The sequence below is a fragment of the Equus asinus genome, chromosome 2 (assembly GCF_041296235.1).
Source record: "Equus asinus isolate D_3611 breed Donkey chromosome 2, EquAss-T2T_v2, whole genome shotgun sequence".
Taxonomy (NCBI): Eukaryota; Metazoa; Chordata; class Mammalia; order Perissodactyla; family Equidae; genus Equus; species Equus asinus.
Genome location: NC_091791.1, coordinates 42,214,443 through 42,233,600, shown reverse-complemented (window position 1 = coordinate 42,233,600; position 19,158 = coordinate 42,214,443). Strand labels below are relative to the sequence as shown.

The following is a 19,158-nucleotide window of genomic DNA, read 5'->3' as shown; positions in this document are numbered from 1 at the left end:
TGCCTAACTCTAATTTGTTTAGCACAGTGCCTGGTAGATAGCAAATAATAAATTAATATTTGTTGACCTTTCTGTTAAAGTTGAGGATAATTACTCCATTTAGTTTTTAAGCAAGAAATCTTCTAACTTTAATTGTCTTTACCTCCTCTCCTTTTTGTTCTTCTCTGCCCATCATTCACAACCACCATTTCTGTCTTTGCTTTTCCAAGTTCTTCTTTCTTCACCCTTTTAAGTGTGCTTTTCGGTGATGTACTTCTCTTAACTTTGTCTTATGTCTTGCCCAATTTACTATTTTGAGAGGTTTTATAAAAACCTTATTTCCCACTCTCTCTGTTTCCCCAGCTTCCAATTTATGTCCCACGAGGGCATTAGATCTTCCAACATTGCCATAACTTCAGGCAAATCTCGGTAAAATATCATTTAAAATCCTCTCATATTTTTCCTTCCACAATTTGGTTCTCTATGTGGGATCAGTTTTTATGTATAAAATAAATGCTTTTCCTCCTTACAGAATAGAGTGATAATTAAAGAACAGCAAATAGTATTCCCCTGCCACACCTAGATTTGGAAAAGTCAGAATTTACCCCCTACCTGCTTCTCTCTTGCACCTTCTTTCCTATCTCTGTTTCTCTGCCACCTTCCCTGAGCCAAGACCCACTGGTATCCAAGGCCATCAGGGTCAATGGCCAGGAACAGCAGCTCTGACCTTGCCCCACAGTGAACTCTGGAAATTTCTATTGAGCAGTCTCTACCAAGTGATGAGGTGAGCTGTTTATTCCAATCTACTGTGACTTTCAGAAAAGCAGAAGTCTGGAACCTCCAAAAACATCTCGGTCCTTTTGTTCTTGATCAAATAAGGCACTAAAGTCACAAATATAAAACCAGAAAGGCACTAAGAAGAAAAGTGAATCCAAATGTCAACTCCATTTTTCAATCACGTAGCACTCTAAAAATTTAACTCTTCTCGTCTCTTCACCCAAATGTGTTGATATGTTCATAAACTTGGAGAAACCATTCAAATCAACTTCTCACATAAAGAAAGTTCATTAGAGAATAGAGCTTTTAGGAAGTGACTAGAACAAGAAGAATAATAAGTATTAAGAGATTAGATACAGATTAATTTTACCTCTGATCAACAGCAAGTCAACATAATTTATAAAACACTGCTCCATAGTTTTTCATTTGTTCCATTTATTAAGCGCTTAGCATAGTGCCAGGCTAAGCCTTCCAGGCAATCAAAAATGAACACAACATAGTCCCTAAACTCAGGAAGTTCACAGTATAGTGAGAAAGATAGTTGTGTAAGCAAATAATTACAGTACCTGTGCAACAATACAGGGATGTACAGGCTTTCTGGAAAGCGTTGAGGAGGTGACACTCCATGTTAAGACAGAGGCCATCAAAACGCAGACAATATTTCAATCAGGCCTGGAAGGATCAATAGGGCCAATGTAGTGAGGTGGGGAGATGAGAAAAGGGGAAAGAAGGGAAGGACATTTCAAGCAGAGAGCCCAGAAGTATAAGAAGACAGTAATTCCCAGCGGCAGGATATGTGAATGGCATTGGAAGGGAAATCTAGAATCTAGTCCCAAAGAAACAATGTATCTTACTAAGGACTTGGGACTTTATCCTGCCTGCAATTGGTTTTGAAATTCTACCCTTTGCTCTTAGAGATTAAGTATAACAATAATGAAAATAACATAACTTATTGGGCAGTTATTAAATGCCAGAAACCACCTTAAGTATTTGAACTGTTTTCAAATTTAATCCTCAAAACAAACCTATGAAGTAGGAACGATTATTATCCTAATTGTATATGAAGGAAACTGAGGCTTAGAGAATTTCCACTGAGATGGAGGCAGAGGAAGAAAAGAGGGGAAAATTTTTCATTTTCTATAACAAATTTGGTGGTGAATATACATTTGAACAAAGTATTTCTTTGCCAAGAAAAAAACACTGTCTAAGAGGATGGGGAGACATTGATTGCACTTTAATGAAAGTTGGCAGAGCTAGAGGAGATCCCTAGTTTTTCTTATTATTAGCCCCTCCTTCACCCCATTTTCAGAATGAATACAAAGAAGAAGGTAGGGAAAGAAAATTATACAAGGAGGTGCTGTCATCTCCAGCAGGGCCCCTCTGGAATCACTGCTATTCCTCCACTCTGCTTCTTTCCTCCAACATGAGTTGTTAGCAGTAACAGTAAGCCATCTTGTAGTGCTTGCTGTATGCTAGACCTAAACTAAACACTTCACGGGTGTTTGCTCATTTTATCTTCAAAACAGCATCATTCACAGCCTGCTTGCTACCTCAATTCACAATTGAGGAAACTGATGCTTGGTGGGGAGGGGGTCCATGATTCTTCGCTGTAATACTGCCTGTAACCTTTCTCCATCCACTTCCATTTCTCTGTCCCTTTCTTCTCTCAGCCATTGTCATCTAGGTAACAGTGCTGTTCCATGAACCTGTGGAATTTCTTACTGCAGAATCACAGAATTGATAAGTTGAGGTTCTTGGTTATATACTGCCTTTTTCTTTCTCCTTTCTATATTTTATATATCTGTGCCTAGCATTAATCTAGCACTTAATATATGGCAGGAACTCTTCCAAAGCTCCCTCAATGTATTTACTCATGTAATACAATGACCTTGAGAGAAATACTATCACTTTCTCAGCTGAAGATTCTGAGACACCAAGAGGTTAAGGAACTTCCCCAGGGAATAGAGTAAGAGACAGTATGAGGATCTGAACCCAGGAAGTCTAGCTCCAGTGTCTGCGTTCCTATTCAGGCTTCATCTTACTCGACTTAGCAGGACTTGGCACCCCCACTCACTCACTTGTTCTCAAAATCTTTTCTTTACTTGGCTTCCAATCCACCTCACTTACCTGGTTCTCCTCCTACCTTTCTGGCTTCTCCATCTCATTCTCCTTTGCTAGTTCCTTCTTGTCTCCCTGACTTCCAAAAGCTGGAGTGCCCCAGAGATCAGTCCTTGGACCTGTTTTTTATACTCAGTCCCTGGATGTTCTCAGCCAATCTCACAGTTTAAACTATCATCTCTATGCAGATACCTTCAAAATTGATATCTCCTGCCTTGAACTCTCCTATAAACTTCAGACTCATATATCTAACTGTCCACTCAGCCTCTCTACATGGCTATCTAATGGGTATCTCAAAATCAACAAGCCGACAACCGACCTCCTGCTTATCCTCCACAAACTTGCTGCTCCCCATCTCAGTTAGTGGCAATTCTACTCTTAGTTGCCCAGGCCAAAAAATGGATGTCATCCTTGACTCCTCATTTTTTCTCACAACACATCCAATTCATCTGTAAAATATACCCAAGATTCAACCACTTTTCACCATCCCCACTATCACTACTCTAGTCTGAGCCACTAGTGTCTCTTGCCTAGATGTTGCAATGGTTTCTAACTACTCTCCCTGCTTCTCCCCTTGACCCCCCCTACCAACACAGTGAGGCATTTGCCTTGAATGCAAAATGTAAGGGCATCAAAAAACTCAGTAATCCAGACAAATGATATTTTAATGCAATATTTTTAAAAAAATCAAAATCAATGCAAAAAAAATCCGTAATTTAAGATAGCAAAATTTTGAGTAAAAACAGGACCAGACCCTGTGTTTGCATTACTTACCTCCTTTGCTTCACCTCGGGCCAAGCCCTGCCCTACTCCCTTCAACGTATTCTCAACAGTTGGAGTGATCCTGTTAAAACATAAGTAAAATCTTGTCTATCTCTGGCTTCACATCTCAGTGCAAAAGCTAAAGTCCTTACTGTGACCTACGAGATCCTACATGATCTGGTCTGCCATTATCTCTCTGACCCCAACTCCCAACTTCTCTCCTCATTTACTCAGCTCCCTCCTCTCCACAAAGGCCTCCTCGTTGTTCCATCAACAAGCTCCCACCTCAGCTTGCCAGGCCCTCTGCTTGGAATGCTCTCCTCCAAATGTGTTGCCAAGATCTCTCCCCAGACTCACTCTATCAGGACCACACTATCTAAAATTTCATCCCCCCCCATACACACACTTCATATTCCTCTTCCATTCTTTATTTTTTTCTCCTCAGAAATTATCATATGCACACTGTATATTTTACTTATTTGTCTTGTTTATTGTCTCTCTCACTCACTATAAAACTCCATGAGATTTTTTGGGGAGAGGGGTTTGTTTCATTCTCTGCTATAGCCTCAAAACAGTGTCTCAAAAACAAAAAACATTCTTGGATGATAGTAGGTACTCAGTAAATAATTTTTGAATGAATAAGTGGTAAACATTCCCAAGTACTTTCCTCTGTCTCCAAAGGCATTAATGCCTGCTATATACAGGTTTTGAATTCTATTGCCTCAATAAATTACATTGGGAGCTACTCTTTCAAAATGCGGTAGTCTCACAGCTGAAGAATTTACAAGGTGCTAAATTAGAAAATGTATTGCAAAACCTCTCTTTCAAATTGACCAGCTTTTTTTTTTAACAAAAGTTTGACTTGCCTAAAAAAATATTTATCTGGGATTCAAGTTCACCTCTTAGATTAGGTCAACATTGGAAGAGGGGGTTGTTTTTGAGAAATAAACCTAGAAGATGAAGTGTCTCTTGTGGCAAATTCTCAAGTTTATTTCCATGTCCTGATTTCCAATGACTTGACACTATATTGACACGTTATATAGATTTTCTCAATAATTTCAGAGTGAACCTCTAAGTGACCAAAAGTCAAAATATCTTTCATCACCTTTACTAATTATTAACCAAAACTAAAGGTAGATTTTGTAAATAAACTTTTGATGGAAAAGATGAAGTTCCGCAAAGAGCAAATCTACAACTTGGCAAGGACAATAGACTTTGCTTTTAAACATCTGTAAGACACACATGACTAACCTCATTGGACCTCAGTCCCTCTGTGGCCTCCCTGCTCGTGCAGGTTAAACTCAGCACTATGGGAGAACTGAGAGTGTCCCCACAAAAAGACAAGTTTAATAAAATTGGGGAAAAATTCAAGAGTTAGACTTTGTCTTAAAGGCTCATTTTCTTTGTAAATCTTCAAAATGCCTATATTGTTTTATTTTTTTATGAGGATTTATATTGCTTCATAGAGATTCCTATGACTGTATTCACCATCAGACTAGGATTATAAACTGAAAGCAGGTCTCATTTCACTCCTATGTTGTAGTATCCATAAGAAGAGGATTTACACGATAAGTGTGTCAGTAAAGCTACATGTCCCAGCCTGGATTACTGCACCTATATCAAATCACCACTATCAAAAAGACACTTTCTAATTTGTCTTAGCCAAAATACAAAGTTAGGATTTTTTTTAAATCACTGCCTTTTGCAAAGTACACACACACACACACACACACACACACACTGGCATCTTAACTGAGTTAGCCTACTGCCCATAGAATACAATGCCCAAATGGCGGCAGGAGGTAGAGCCGGCATACCGACAACGCTAGCTAAATACTTCTTGAGAGAATGAATGAGTGATACTGAATTGGCCTGGGTCAGAAGTAAGCAAGAATTATTAGAAAAGTCAGGGGTAAAATGACCATGCTTATGCAGAGCATGAAATTGGTCTGTCCCTGTAACAGCTAATGGACATTCTCTGGAATCTCATACTCTTTTCCTTTGGCTTTCTAAAATATTTTGAAAATATTACTTTCTAAATGATCCTCATCTATTAGCCTGGGGACTTTTTTTATTCTATTGCTTTAATAATACTTGGAAGCTGCCTTTTACTGAAACGATCACCTCAGTCTCACTTTTTTTTGGTCACCCAATTTTTTGGCCCAGTTTCCTATATTATTAATGGTCCATTCATTCTGAATCTTTAAATTACAACCAAAATCAGGATAGAAAATCTCAATGCACAGAACAGAAAATTTTTAAAAGGACCTATAGTCAAATACGTTAGATTCGCTCATGGTTCAAATCATCATGAAACACATTTCCTCCGTCTTGGTTGGCAGAGCACAGTGAGCAGCAGAGAATCAGCAAAGAACCTCCATTGAGCCACTCACACTCTCACCCAGCAGGTCAGTGTAGGACCCCTACATACAGGAGCAACTCCAGGGCCTCACACCACTGTTCCTGGAAACTTCAGCATGGCCATATCCTTGTGGGGGAACTTGTGGATGGGAGCAACCATCACGTTTAGAATGGGGTTCAAATCACGTTCCCAAATACAAAGTATAGATAATAAAATGTTGAAAATTGCATATTCATATTTACATACATAAACACGGACATATGTAACCCTTTCATAATTTCTTAGATTTTTACAAAGGGCTTCATGTCCTGTGGTGAGTGGTCCATGGGGTATATGACCCAGGTGGTAGTAGGCCCTTCCAACACCACTCAAAAGGATGCATTGTTCTTGTTTCGTTAAAACCCATGTGACATTTTTATTACACAGAGTAGTTTGCATGATGACTTCTGTGTATCCAACACCAGCGTGCTCTGTTTTAGAAACTGATCTTTGGAGAATAAGTAGGTAAACGCCTCAGGTAACACATAGAATAGCTAAATGAAATCTCTCAGGATTTTGATACTTTATCCTAGCTGATTTGATTTAGTAACAGGGCCCCCTTCCCACATCTGCAAGGACCATTTTGAATATTCTTTTAATTGACAAGAGCCAATTTGTTTTTGAGCATTTGGTGACATTCTGTGATAATTGAATTGAGAATTACTGATCTGCGTTCTAATTGGAGAAGGGGTATTATTCGTTTTTGATGTCTAGACTTTACCTAAAATTGTACATTTTTTACAAACTCTTTTGCAATGAGGATATTAACTGGCCTTGTTTGTGTGTGGCTGTTAGTTGCTCTAACCTGAACGACTCATTTATAGAGAATGTTTCCTAAAGATGTCCTTCATGAAAAGCACAAGTTTGGACCTGGCAGCAGTAATTTACTTAATTTATCTTAAATTTGGTTTCAGTGAGCAACCCTAATTAACCTGATTTTTTGCTGATAATCACTCTCAATGGAATCAAATCACAAATCCGGGGATGGATTGAGCGGCACCCAGAAGGAAGCAGCCCTCCGCGCACTGGTCCAGCGCACAGGATATAGCTTGGTCCAGGTAGGAACTTCTTCTGACATCTGCTGAGCCCCACCACTGGCTTCACAGAATGGTGGGAATATTAATGGCCGTAAGATGCAAAATGTGAGCAGGCAGTCATATAACTCCAGATGGATGTTACTTTCCAGGGAGAAACGAAGTTGCATCATTTTAGTTTTGTAGGTGACCCTGCAGGTAACGTTCTTTCTACTCTGGGTTGTCAACTCAACCTTAACTCATCATTTGAAAGCAGAATCAGTGTCCACAGTCATAGAGACTATTGCAGTTTTGAAAGGCCATTTAAGTATACAAAAGGGCAACTGGAATTTACTACCCAAAGCTGTCTGTGAAGTAGACCCAGGCTAGTCTTTCAAGAATCAGCAGAGAACAAACTATCCAGGAACTAGCCTTAGTTTCCAGATAGACACTACAGATGTAGGAAGACTTCTAGATATAGGATCAGCCATTTGGTCAGCCTAGCTATTTCAGGATGTTTCTCAAAATATCTACCCAACAGTTTAGGATTTATAATTTCTCTCCATGTTCAGTATTTTTGAAAAGGAAGAAAGAAAAAAATCCTAAAACTGTCTATTTATAGATGTTGCTTGTTAAGAATTACTTGTATATTATTATTATCTTTATGATAACCTCCTTTAGAAAGCTTATGATACATTAAAAAGCAAATTTGTATTAGACATATAAATTATCTTATTTGAAGAAATAATGTCGCTCTTTTTACAGTAAGGCAAAGTATTTTAATTCTCAGCTATTGTCTTTCACCCACGTGCTCTTCCAACTTACCCAAATCTATGTGCTATTATGAATACAAATGTCATATGTGGATAAAAATAAAATATGCAACAGTGTTCTTTTATTACCTGTTTCTTTGTCAGATTGTTTCAAAATGTACTACATTTAGTTTTCGACTAATCTTATAAGTCATGGCATGCTTTGTTAGAGATAACATAATGCTCAAAGTTATTTCTAATTTTTCAATCTAGTGAAGAGTGTTTATTTAGGCTTTTTTAAGATTTCAGAAACTATTATTTCATGGTAGATTTTTTAAAAGTTTAATTTAAGTCAAGGGACACACTAAAATATTGTTAGTTTTTTAATACTTAAAAGTCAAACTATTCTACGATCATTAACAAACTTTTAAATTTTTTTCACCTCCAAATTTAATATGCTTCAAAATAAATGACTGACTGAAAAATTTTTATGCAGCTCTCTACCCCATGAAGGGCAATTTTATAATCCATAGAGAAAATTCTATGCAGTGTGTGAACAGAGTCACTTAGAATAATAACTTTTTTTGACATCTGCTCAGGTACAGTTAGCTGAAAAGAGGTTTTCCTTTCCTTTTGTAATCAACACTTTCATAAATGTTATAAAAAATCAAAAGTGTCTTTCAATCAGTTTTTTTTTCTTTTTAACTTCTTAGTATCTGAAACATTCACACAAAGACAGTGGGAGTGGAAGGCACTTAAACTCTTTTGAAAAGCAATTTGTCAATATTTATATATATAAAGTTGTCCGCCTTCTGGAAAAAAATCTCTAATAGTCCAAAATATAATGATAGAAATATATTAATATATATAAACATGTCTAGTTTGACATTATTTATAATATCTCAATATCACAAACCTAAATGTATAAAAGTAAGGAAATTATTAAGTAAACTATGAATAGATAATCATTACTTTCAACAAGCAGAACTTTATGAGAAATAATCCTACAACAATATAAATTTTTCATTTAATTTTCGTCTGAACACTGGTTCTTCGTTTTCCCCCAGATGAAATTCACGGCAAGTCTCATGATGTTTCTGGTAACTTTCAGAAAATAAAAGATCCTCCACTAAATAATTAATATGTCTAGTCCCGTATAATAAAAACTCAAATTCGTTCAAAGTTTTAGCTATTTTCCTTCCCCAAGGATGTCAGGGTGGAGGGTGATTCTTCAGAAGCATAGTTTCATATGCCAGTTTGCCAACTATAATTACTGTCTCAGAGTGGAACCAGAAGGGAGGAATAAAGGCACAGGGAAGTTTTTACTTGACTGATACTGGCATTGGGCTCTCTGGGCCTGGCAGATATATAAAGCTCATGGGATACTTTGTAGGATCATCAGAGACATCCTTAATTCTATTGCTGGGTATCTCTCACCTGGCTACACTCTCCTCTGGCTGGCCGCTTCTCTGGGCCTCAGCCTCCTCCTGCGGAACTCTTTTTGACACTCCAAGTAGCCCTCTTGGAGAAGATGGACAATAACCCCTGATTCCTACACATGGTCAGACTCTAGTTCCCTGAAACACCAATTCTCCAACTCAGTAAAATCTGACACAAAACAACACAAAACAACCACCTCTCCTTCTGACCAACATCAAAGCAGCATGCCAAAACATCGCTCACCATTAGATATTTCAGGAGTGCTGTGGACCCACCAGCCTAGTGGCTTCCCAAACACAGGGAATGCACATCAAACTCTCTGAATGCTTTCCTTACTACTCCCCTCCCCCGCTTTATATAAACTGAGAGGCACCTCCCAAATCCTTCCACTTAGGAGGAACTAGGATTCACAACACCCCAGTAATGGTCTCCAAATATCCTGCGTGAACTCCAAAAAATCCTCTGAAACTCTCCAATCTCTTTTCTAAACTCAGGGATGGGAAGTGGGAAGGGGTGTTCAAGTCAAGAACATAAAACAATTAATTTCCTGCTACGTCCTTGTCCTGCTTGGTGGTCCAGTGACTTGGTTTCATATCCAAACCGGTGGCTAAAATAATCTCATCCATCTTAAAATCCTGGTGCAAATGAAATAGTATTCAGTAATTAAGTAATCATTTAAAAAATTCTGCAGGACAAAAAATTATAGCATGTTATTATTAAAGCTATGTAAAAAGTTTGCAAATAATATTTTTTAAAAAGACTCAAATGGCAGTGGAGATAATTTTACAAACTTAATGCTGTGATTTAAAAACATTTGCATTATAGAGAAAAAAAGCCCAAAAGGGCTATTTTACCTCTACAATTTAAAATGTTTTCAAATAAAATATCCCTAAAAAGATATGGTCAATCTGCATATTACTTTGAACTTACATATTCACTTATATTCAGAAAATGTTAATAATGATGATTTAGATCATAAGTTCATAACAATGACAATAATAACAAAATAATAGTAAACATTTATTGGGCACTTATATCTTAATGCATTGTATATATTAATTCATTTAATCCTCACAATAACACTATGAGGTAGCTACAATGATCATCCCCAATTTCCAGATAAAGAAAACAAGGCACAAGGAGGTTAAATATCCTGCCCAAGATTTATAAACTATAATTCCACTGCTATTAGGCAAAATTTCTAGCATGATTTCCAGAACTAAGCGTGGTTATGACGTTATCTCTAAGATGCCAATTTTAGAGATCAGCATGCCAGGGCATAAAAAACTATTTTATTGAGCCTGAACATTGTAACATGATTTACTTTAAATAATATTTATTTGTTAACAAAATGACTACTGGATCAGAAATTCTCCAATAATGTAGAAACCTATTCTAAAACCTAGCTATCTAGATCTAAAGCCACTAATCGAGATGTAAATACATACAAGACTTGATTCAATCATTTTGAATGAACTGGAAAATCCTTCCCCATTTTGGCTGCAAAGTACAGAAAAGCACGCAAGACTTCAAATCAGTGACGTGTAACTTAACCCAACGTCTACCAATTCAAGTTGTATGATCTCGAACAAATCCCTTAACTGCTCTCAGTCTTTATATCCAGAAAATTGACTAGATCTTATCCCCACTCCATTAGTCATGATTTTAGGATTCTAGAATTTGCTCAATCTAGTCATTGGTCAGCATTAGTCGGAAGAGACAAATATGTATTGAGACACAGCTTCCAACTCTTTGCAACAACTTAGGGAAAATTCTTTAACATTCTCAATACTTCAGTCTTCTATTCTAGATTAGAGAAAATATTATTATCAAAAAAAGAGGACAACATCAGGTTTAGTTTTTTAAAAAAATCTCTCCATAAAAAGGAAGCTAAAGAAACATCTTAATACAATTCAAGGAGCATCCCCATAACATGATAATTAAAAATTTTAAGGTGATTGCTAAGTTAGGGTTTGATGGTTTTACTTTTGTTATATCTCTGCAGTCTTTGATATTAAATGTTAAACACTTGTAAAACAAGAATTCAAAAAGCAGAGGGCCACTAATTTGTGCTCTCTTATCAGTAGCAGGACAAATAAAGCTATCAAAAGTAGAATTTTGCAGGTTACTTAATAACGTGAGCCAGTCGTTTATATCGCAACTGATGCAAGAATACATGCTTGTGAGGGTTTCAAAATCTACTCTATGATATCATTTTTCTATAATTGGATATCTTTGATATTGATAGCTGAAAATTTTATTAAAGTAATTCAGAGAATAAAAGAAACTTAATGCAGTACCCTGCATATGGTAGACATTCAATAAATATTATTGATAAAAATCATGTAATGTTAAACTTTCAACTATATTTCCACATAGATATTTTGAAAGTAAGTATGTTACAATGTTGACTTGTGAACAGTCTTTGTCTTCCGGCAATGGAATTATATGTGGTGCATTTTTCCACAACTTTTTCACTCTTAACTGCAATTCCCAGATTTTCTAAAACTAGCATATATTTCTTTGAGAGTCAAAGAAAAAAATCACATGATGATGATCTTTTCCTCAAGAATGCATTAATGATGTTGGTCATAAACTCTGTGACGTGATGCATCTGGAATTTTCTCCTTAAAACCAGGAAAATACATTTTCATAGATGAGCATTTTCAGAAAACTTTCCAACCAATGTGGGGTAGTTTGCATCAATTTTACTTCTACTACCACTAAAGCTAAATATATATTTAATAAAGATCGCCCTCAAGTAGTCTGAATATTTTTTAAAAGTACATTCAAGATACTTATCACACATTATTTTTAAATGACTTAAAATACGGTGTGTACTAGTACTGTTTGCCCAATTACTCTATGTTCTAAAAATCTCTACAACACAATAATATTAATGAGGTATAATAGTCCCATTGCTTTCTTAATCCAATAGTTGCCCTTCGTAAACATAAAGAAGTTTTTTTAGTTTTTCTGTTTGTTTCCTTAGTCCTGTTGTTGAACACAATGCGCTAGTGTTAGACCTTGGCATTATAGAGGCAGAAGATCTAGCAGCTGACCTAAAACACGTATAAAGTAGTTGCGATGGACATTAATTTACCCAAAACTAAAAATGACAACGTAAGACTGCATTAAACAAGAGATATAGCTGTGCTTGCTACCTTTCTGTAGAGAGACTTAAAACCGGCCATACTCTTTGACCTAAAGAATGAGGACGAGTATTTACACGTAAGGACGTTCATCACAGTGGAATTTATAATGTTTAAAAATTAAACATATCCTAAATGCCCAATAAAATATTACTGGCCACATAAAATATGATCACTCATATTTCCAAACTATGTAGTCGTGTAAAACTATAATTTCAAAGAAACACATGAAGAAATGTCCAAATTTTAATATTTAGTTGAAAATCAGAATGCAAAACTGTATATCTTGCACGTGAATAATAAGAAATTATTCACACACAATAAAAAATATTGGAAAATAATAAAATGCAATCTCTGATTAGGGTCATTTTTTTCTTGCTTGATGCTCTTCTTTAGCTTCCAAATTTCCTATAATGAACATGGATTATTTTTATATAAGGAAAAATCTCATAAAGTGGAAAAAATTACAAGAAGCATTCAGTTAGAAGAGAAAAATTGAGAAAATTTCATGGAGAAGACTTCATTATTAAAGCTGAATGATAGGTGCCAGGGTTCATTAGGCTTCTTTCTAATTCTTTATATGCTTAAATTTAATACCAATATAGTCCAATGCTTTCATTTTGCAGTTAGAAAACAAGCCCCAGAGTTACACAGTTCAGGAGAGTCATCAGCCAGAGGTCAGCAAACCAAGACCCATGACTCAAATGTGGCTACAGCCTGTTTTTTGTCGTGATTGCAGGCTATGAATGATTTTCACATTTTTAAAGGGCTGTTTTTTAAAAAGCCTAAAATATCAACTACCTGACCTTTTACAGAAAAAGTTTGCTGACTTGAACTCTAATCCTTTATCTAGTACTGTATGTTAGAAACTAATCCACAGGTTTAAAAGAAAATTCCCTATCGCTACTTAACCAAAATACTTGTACAATGCACAACGCATTTGAGCAATGAATACATAAGTGTATCTTAATTTCAAAGATCCAGCAAAATTACAGCAGATAAGAGAAATAATCCTTCTCTTCCTCTTTTAATCAGCGATCAGCCTGGTTTCCTGGGAACAATTCCCTCAAACTAGGAACAAAACAGTCTTTAATTCCCACCCCTCAGACTTTGCCTTCTATGCATGTTCTCTTACATAGAGTTTCAATGCAACCACATATTTTAATTCTAATTTGTTCAATTCCTCAACAAATATGTACAAGCTATAAGGTACAGAGGATGTTGCTAGATCAACATAAATCTGATTAGGACAATTCCCTCTTCTAAGGGTGCCCCAAATTAAGTTAACTCCCCTATCTCTCTCATTTGGGATAATGTACTTTAGTAATTTTACTTGGCTACTTCTCAAATTGCAATTTTTTTTCTAGAAATAATGCAATAAAAATAAGTAACTGAGGCTCTCAGTGTTTACAATTGGCTTCATCTTGACAAGCTCAGCGAGAAGTAGATGGAAGAATACTGTGACATTGACATTCTTTTCCAATCACCACACAAAAACCCTAGAGACAGAAGTAGGGATTTGACTTCATGGTAAAATATAGCTCCTGGGTCCTACTTTTTCTTCCATTGCCTATTCTCACCACCTGCTCACGGTCCTGCTATCCCAGGACTTATGTCCATCACGGAGTGCACGAATACTAACTCTTTAAATAGGTAGCACGAACCGTGAGAACAGGATGGGACCAGCAGATCGTCATAGGCATGCGTTTCCCTAAGCTTATCACCCCAGCCACCCACAGGCCAACTTTATTTGAAAGTTAATAAGAAGCTTTGCTTCTATTAGCCAGAAATGCCATAGCATGGTGTGGAAGACTCCAAATGAAGGAACAGTTCTGTGGCTCCTTATGTGGAAAAAGTGTGTGCCTGACATATGATGGGAACTTCAGCATCCCAGGAAATAGAAATGCAAACCAGAAGTTATTTTCAAACAGCAATGAATTTCTCCTCAAATAGCCTAATGGAGAGTTGGTTATTTATGAGATCTCCAATGTAAGGTTCAAAATCTTTGCAAATTATGTTTTAGAGTGCTTTCCCTTAAACTAGAAACACATGAAGTTTTCCATTTTCTTAGCTTAAAAATTGATGTGAACTTCATGATTCAAATACACAGAAGCATGAGCAGCTCCTTTGGACTTTGGACTTTACTTGTAGGCAACTTCAGCATTTTTTAGATCGTTGCCTGTTTGTTTAATCCTGATCAGCAACCAAAAATAAATGACTCCTTATCTTCAGAATCTAAAAGCTTATCATTATGAGGTGCATCTATGCACGCTGGGAACATTTTTCCACATTTAAATACGGTGTCAAAGTCAGCCTCTCTTTCACAAGCATCCTAACACCCTCACAAGATCTTTGCAATCACCTAGTCATATTCTTTATACATGAAGAATTTAGTCAAGATAGATTTAGTGCCTTCCCCAGTCTCTCAGTTTGTCAGAAATTAAAATTCATAGGAGTCTGGCAAGGAGAATAATGACTATATAAAATTTCTCACTGTATAAAATTTATGTTTCTCACTTAAAAACAAATGCATTTGATGGAATTCACCTTGGCATGTGTTGAACTAGGGAAGAACAGGAGAGCAATTACTCAAACTAAATGTTCTTTACCTACACATGGACAAATGTCTTTGATCACGCTTGGACAGCTTTATATAATTTAATCAGATCGTCAACTGCAATAATATTAGTCAATTCACAAAGGCAAATTGTATCTATAAGTAAATAAAAAGTTGATGGGTCTATTGAATAAATTACATTCCAAAAGGATAAAAGCCCAAAATGGGTAAAAGAGTCACCAAAGCTTTCACCTAGTTATTTCGTGGATGGAATTTAGAGGTTCTTGTAGACTGGAGCACTTTGTCACGACACACGCCTAGAGCCAGAGTGAGCATGAACACAGCAAATCCTTGTCTCATAAAAAGTAAATCTCTGCTTTGCTGTCCATTATCCTGTGTCACTTTGTCGCAAAATGTGAACAGAGCGTCTTAGAAATGACTTGGCATTTTACTTGTTCTTTTATGCAGAAACAAACATACATACTCAAAGACAAATATTTTTTGATTTCTAATTTTGCATAAGGGTATTCTTTAATTTAATATTCCCATGAATTCACCAAAAACATTTTTCAAAAGGGTTACAAAATACAAGTTATTCTAAAAGCTTGTTTGCTTTTAAATACTCTAAATATTGAGATGCTGAATTCTTAAACAGTGGTTTGCCACATATAATCCTTAAAAGTAAAAGGAAAATCTTAAAAGGTGACATTATTAAAATATCATTTGATAACAGAAATTAGTTCTGCCTCCATAAAAAGCCAACTAATAACTTGAAATTAAATTAGGAATATTTTCCTAGGCAATAGCCTTCCAAAGTAAAACAGAAACATGATTCATAACTTGCTAAAAGTCAGTTTCATGGAAGAACTATACTATACATTTTTTTAAGATCAAGTGTGAGGGCTTTGTGGAGAATGAAACAAATTTTCAAGAGCCAAAAGCTATCTTTCTTCATGATTTTTGCCATAAATGCATGCCACCAATAATATTATTTATTTAGAATTCATTAAATCAACTCACTATTTCTATTCAAGTTAATTTTAAAAGTAAATTCTTTCTCACTTAGGTAAGTGGAAAATCCACAGGTTTTGCATTTGTAAAAGTTATATTTTTTCTAATGTACAATAAAATGCATAAACTTAAAATAAAACATTGGCCTATAAAGTACCTAATATCATCTCACACAGCACATTGTCAGAAACCCCGGACTGTATGGTGATAAAGCTGTATTTATATCTGCATATTATGGTCGTGCTCTAGCTTTTTCTCTCTTCGTTTCTAACTGCAGTTCCACATTTCTACAAATTTCAACATCCCATTTATTCAGTCTTTATATCACAATTGCTATTGCTCTCTTTTTAGAAAATACTTGGCATTCATATGGCATATGCCTTGTAAGGATTGTAAAAAAAATATAGCTAATAAGGGTAATGCCAACTTCCACAGTATATAAATCAAATTCTACTTTCTAAAAATTATCAGCCTAAAATAGACTTTACTGACATGAGGTCACTGATCTTAAAGAGACGTGAAGGTGAACAAACTATATACAACACAGATTATTATCTTTTATATAGAATTAACAAAATGAATTCTTCCTAAAGCACTGTCTGTTGTGCTCAGGCAACACAAATGTCATAAACAAACCAAAGGTACAATCACATCTAAGAGGATCCTTTTTGTGCATCTTATTTAAAGCCCTTTAGATTTGAGATATGTATCCCTCTCCTTATGCAATATATAAGTGGTATATAGGTGGACAGTAATAAAAATAATGCCTAATAAATGCTTTTATTCAATCTCACAAATCAATAACTGGGCAAATATGGTATTAACTCCTGAACTGTAATAGACACAGTCCAGAGAGATGTTCTTGATGTATCAGCATCAACTGTGAGAGAAATCCACAGGGGTTTGGGCATAAAAACCACTGTTCTGGGTATGGCCCTGGTGACTGGTGTGCTTGTGAAGGCTAGAAATGCCACCAAGCAAGGGTAAATTTGTCCAGCACCTAGAGAACAGGAGCGGAAATAAATACAAACCTAGTCAATTGGAAATGAGTAGGAGGCCATCTGAAAGAAGTTTAGTAAGGGAATGTACACAATTTCTTCCCGCCTGGCAAGAAAAAACAAAGGACCAAAGAGAACCACAAAGATGATTACAGATTTAGAATAGAAAATTTCCAAAGAACCATTAAAGGAATTGAAATTACTACTCAGGAAGAAAAAAAATAGACTGAATGAGGGTTCATTAATTAACGTCCTTCTGGTTTAAGAATGGGCTCACTTAGAGAGACAACAAACCATCTGGTCTCCATGTTTGGTGAAGATGAACAAGAAAGTAGGTATAGCACACAACATGCAGAATTATGAGGCTGGTAAGCCTGAGAAGAAAAGTCACCATGACTGTTGAATAGTATACATGCCAAGAAGTTCAACAGACTGAGAATCATAGGACCTTTAGTTTAGTGTTTTCTGCAATAAGTTAAACCAGTGTGACTTTAGGTAAGTCACTTAATATCTTTGGACTCAGTTTACTCATCTGTAAAATGAGCATATTGGGTTAACATATAAAAACCAGCGAAAAATAATGTCATGACTACAAGCATGGACTCAGGACTCAAATTTTGTCTTTGTCACTTACTGCTTGCATGACTTCAGACACATTCTGCACCGTGGGTTTCTCATCTATAAAATGAAAGTAATAGTCTCATCCTCATAGCTTCGTTGAGAAGATTAAATGAGTGCATGCATGTAAAGCACTTAGCAGAGTGCCTGACTCAGTTAGGGTTACCTGTTGTAGCTGTTGTTTTTGCTGCTGTTACTATCATGCGCAAGTAAGAGAGTCAACTCTGGTTGATTAAGCAGAAAAGAAGTTTATTAAAAAGGTAGTGGTTTACAGAAACTTTGGATTTGAGAAGATTTTAAGATTAAGCTTTTAGGAATGAAACCCAAAACCACATCACAAATCTGGAAAGATAAGAAAATGCATCCAGCATCATGGAGTGCTCAGCACTAAAGTTTGCACCATCACAATTTCTGTGCCAGAATTCAATTTTACTTTATTGTAACTGTCTCAGCTGCAAGGGAAGCTGGAAAAGCAAGTATCTGGCATTTTTAACTCCTGTAGGAAAAGGCAGTTTTGCTCAGATTCCCCAGATGTATAAAAAGATCAGATGTCAGGTGGCCGAAATAAACTCAGTCCATTTGACCTTCAAGCTAGGATTTATTGCTTAGAATCTTTTATTAAAGGTTGAGTGGTTTTGTCCAAGATCAAGAAGATGGTATACATAATTTCCTAAAGACTCTATGGTTCCATCATGAAAGGCTTAAAATATCTGGACAGGAGGAACTCCCAAATACTCTTGGGGCATAAACTGATTTACTGGTAGGTTCAGTCCAATATTTAAATTAAAGCCACTGAGTTTATAGTTAGAATTAGGTCCTCAATTTTTAATTTACATAGTTGAAGGTTTGCACCTATTCATGTTGACTAGAGAGAGTAAACGGTTTCCAAGTATTCGCTTAGAAAAATGAAAGTTCCCAGAGTTTAATGAACATTCTCTCATGGACAACAAAAACGAGTATTCTTTCTCTCTAAACTATTAATACATTTGTGCTGCTGGGGGGAATGCATCCCATGAGAAGGACATCAGCCAGGACGGGAAAGAGCAGTTACAGCTGGGCTTTAACTATTTTAAACTCCTCAACTCTAAAAATAGTGTTTAAAATACCAGCAATCCAGCTCCTAACTGTCCTTTCTGAGCAGTGAACAGCTATTCTAACCCCATGACTAACACCCAGCGCCTGTCTTAAAATTGGCCTGGACTTCTACCACTGGTGCATTCCAAGCCCAGTGGGCGGTTCAGAGAGCAAATCTCCCCTAGCCCATGAATATCGTGGCATCTCTGAACTAGTCAGACTCTTTGTGATCCCAGAAAACATCCTTGGGGAATTTATGTCAAGTGTTTATAGAAACCACAGAAAGGCAATTAACAAGCTTTCCTGCCCAATCATTTTGGTTCATAAGCAGATGAATCCTCCTATACACATGACATGCACAAAATATCTTGGTGACATTTTTAGCCTTTATAGAAAGAAAGTTGAAGGGAAAATAAAAAAGGTCAGCCTGCTGGTTGCCTATTTATTTTCAAACTGTCAGACAAAGCTTGTCAAATTAGAAATTCTAGAACAGCCACTTTGCTATT

General features: G+C 36.2%; 1 protein-coding gene across 3 annotated transcripts in view; it reads left to right on the top strand.

The window, feature by feature from the left end:
* Nucleotides 1–19,158, top strand: part of A1CF (APOBEC1 complementation factor) — a 161,381-nt gene that overhangs the window by 19,097 nt on the left and 123,126 nt on the right. For all 3 annotated transcript variants that reach the window (XR_011495094.1, XM_044755058.2, XM_014866739.3), the window contains exon 2: nt 6,952–7,095. Coding sequence is in view for 2 of the 3 variants with exons in the window: in XM_044755058.2 (XP_044610993.1) it covers nt 6,997–7,095 (99 nt within the window). In the remaining variant the exon portion in view is untranslated. The remainder of the gene's footprint in view (nt 1–6,951; nt 7,096–19,158) is intronic.